The 2,500-nt window shown below is 52.2% G+C and overlaps 1 protein-coding gene across 50 annotated transcripts in view; it reads left to right on the top strand.

The window, feature by feature from the left end:
• Positions 1-2,500, top strand: part of LOC113582932 (protein tyrosine phosphatase receptor type D) — a 404,960-nt gene that overhangs the window by 401,810 nt on the left and 650 nt on the right. For all 50 annotated transcript variants that reach the window (XM_035529853.1, XM_035529844.1, XM_035529843.1 and 47 more), the window contains 3 exons: positions 24-178; positions 1,711-1,846; positions 2,363-2,500. The exon at positions 2,363-2,500 is cut by the window's right edge and continues 650 nt beyond it. In XM_035529853.1, coding sequence (XP_035385746.1) covers positions 24-178; positions 1,711-1,846; positions 2,363-2,431 — 360 coding nt within the window. In that variant the 3' untranslated portion in view covers positions 2,432-2,500. The remainder of the gene's footprint in view (positions 1-23; positions 179-1,710; positions 1,847-2,362) is intronic.

Below are 2,500 nucleotides of genomic sequence, written 5' to 3'. Positions count from 1 at the left end.
TGCTGTCTCCTGGGCTTGGACAGGACGGCCAGTCTCGGACGGTCCGGCAGTTCCAGTTCACCGACTGGCCCGAGCAGGGAGTGCCCAAGTCAGGGGAGGGCTTCATCGACTTCATCGGGCAGGTGCACAAAACGAAGGAGCAGTTTGGCCAGGACGGGCCCATCTCAGTGCACTGCAGGTACGGGAAACCCTAACCCCTGCCCACTATCACTAACCCTAACCCTAACCTCTAACCCTAACCCTAACCCCTGCCCACTATCACTAACCCTAACCCTAACCCTAACCCCTGCCCACTATCACTAACCCTAACCCTAACCTAACCCTAACCCTAACCCCTGCCCACTATCACTAACCCTAACCCTAACCCCTGCCCACTATCACTAACCCTAACCCTAACCCCTGCCCACTATCACTAACCCTAACCCTAACCCCTGCCCACTATCACTAACCCTAACCCTAACCCCTGCCCACTATCACTAACCCTAACCCTAACCCTAACCCCTGCCCACTATCACTAACCCTAACCCTAACCCTAACCCTAACCCCTGCCCACTATCACTAACCCTAAGCCCTAAGCCCTAACCCCTGCCCACTATCACTAGCCCTAAGCCCTAAGCCCTAACCGCTAACCCTAACTCCTAACCTCTAACCCTAAGCCCTAACTATAACCCTAACCCTAACCCCTGCCCACTATCACTAACCCTAAGCCCTAAGCCCTAACCCTAACCCTAACCCCTGCCCACTATCACTAACCCTAAGCCCTAACCCTAACCCTAACCTCTAACCTAACCCTAACCCTAACCCTAACCCCTGCCCACTATCACTAACCCTAACCCTAACCCTAACCCTAACCCCTGCCCACTATCACTAACCCTAACCCTAACCTCTAACCTAACCCTAACCCTAACCCCTGCCCACTATCACTAACCCTAAGCCCTAAGCCCTAACCGCTAACCCTAACCCTAACCTAACCTAACCCTAACCTAACCCTAACCCTAACCCTAACCCCTGCCCACTATCACTAACCCTAAGCCCTAACCGCTAACCCTAACTCCTAACCTCTAACCCTAAGGCCTAACCTCTAAGCACAAACCCTAAACCCTAACTCCTAACCACTAGCCCTAACTCCTAACCACTAACCCTAACTCCTAACCACTAGCCCTAACTCCTAACCACTAACCCTAAACCCTAACCTCTAACCACAAACACGAAACCCTAACTCCTAACCACTAACCCTAACTCCTAACCACTAGCCCTAACTCCTAACCACTAACCCTAAACCCTAACCTCTAACCACAAACCCTAAACCCTAACTACTAACCCTAACTCCTAACCACTAGCCCTAACTCCTAACCACTAACCCTAAACCCTAAGCCCTAACCCTAACCCAGCCCATACGTTTAACAAACCATAACTTCAGTCTCAGTTCTCCAGGAGCAGTTCTGTCGGGTCAGTGGAGTTTAACAGCGAGGTAGATGAAGACTAGCGTTCACTTTGTGTTCCTGTGAACAAAGGAACGAGGGTTAATTGAATTGGTGCCCATTTGTGAAGCCATTCTTCAGCTGAAGTGTTACCACTTCTGCATCTCAACCTCTCCGACATCAGTGCACCCAACTCTCCACCTGTCCCCCTTTCTGTCTCTCTGCCTCTCGCCCAGTTGTCCACGCTGTTCGTCCTCCTCTTCATCTCTCTCTCGCTCTTCCTCTGCAGTGCGGGGGTGGGCAGGACCGGAGTCTTCATCACCCTCAGTATTGTTCTGGAGAGGATGCGGTATGAGGGCGTCGTGGACATCTTCCAGACGGTGAAGATGCTGAGAACACAGAGGCCTGCCATGGTACAGACTGAGGTACGGACACACACACACACACACACACACACACTGTGCGGGCCCTCGGCCGCTCTTCATCAGTATCGATATCTCCGGCGCCCTCAGGTTGGTCATGCAAACTGACTCAGATAAGCAATTTCACAGCCTCTCTGCAGTCGATGGGAAAATTGTTTTGTGGGATCGATGCAGACACGGGGTTGCGAGCGACGCAGACGCTCCGCCTCCCGTGCCGAGAGCACGACCCTTATGCTCCATCGAGCGGAATGACGACACCCCCCCCCCCCCCAGTTTTTATCATTTTCTTGCTCAGCCATGTTTGTGGTGCTCAAATTAAGGGGTTGCTATGGAGATGAAAGGTCCTGAGAGCTTTTCTTTAAAGGTAAACTGCCTGATCAGAAATCTCCATGCTTCAAATCCAGGTGGAGTCTCTTTGCTGGTGGTGGGGGCCTGAACCATGGGTAAGGTCAGGGTTAGCAGTTAGCCCTAACTCCCTCTTTCTTTCTCTTTCTATCCCTCTCTCTGTCCTTCTCTCAGGATCAGTATCAGTTCTGCTATCGCGCAGGGCTGGAGTATCTTGGAAGCTTCGATCACTATGCAACGTAAGAGTCCTCTTCCCCCTGGGGTACAAGCAAGGCCCTTGGACATCCAGAGGTCGTATCTTCTGAGCCATAA

The sequence above is a fragment of the Electrophorus electricus genome, chromosome 9 (assembly GCF_013358815.1).
Source record: "Electrophorus electricus isolate fEleEle1 chromosome 9, fEleEle1.pri, whole genome shotgun sequence".
In the NCBI taxonomy this organism is placed as follows: domain Eukaryota; kingdom Metazoa; phylum Chordata; class Actinopteri; order Gymnotiformes; family Gymnotidae; genus Electrophorus; species Electrophorus electricus.
Note: the sequence above shows the minus strand (reverse complement) of the source record. Positions and strands in the feature narration are given on the sequence as shown.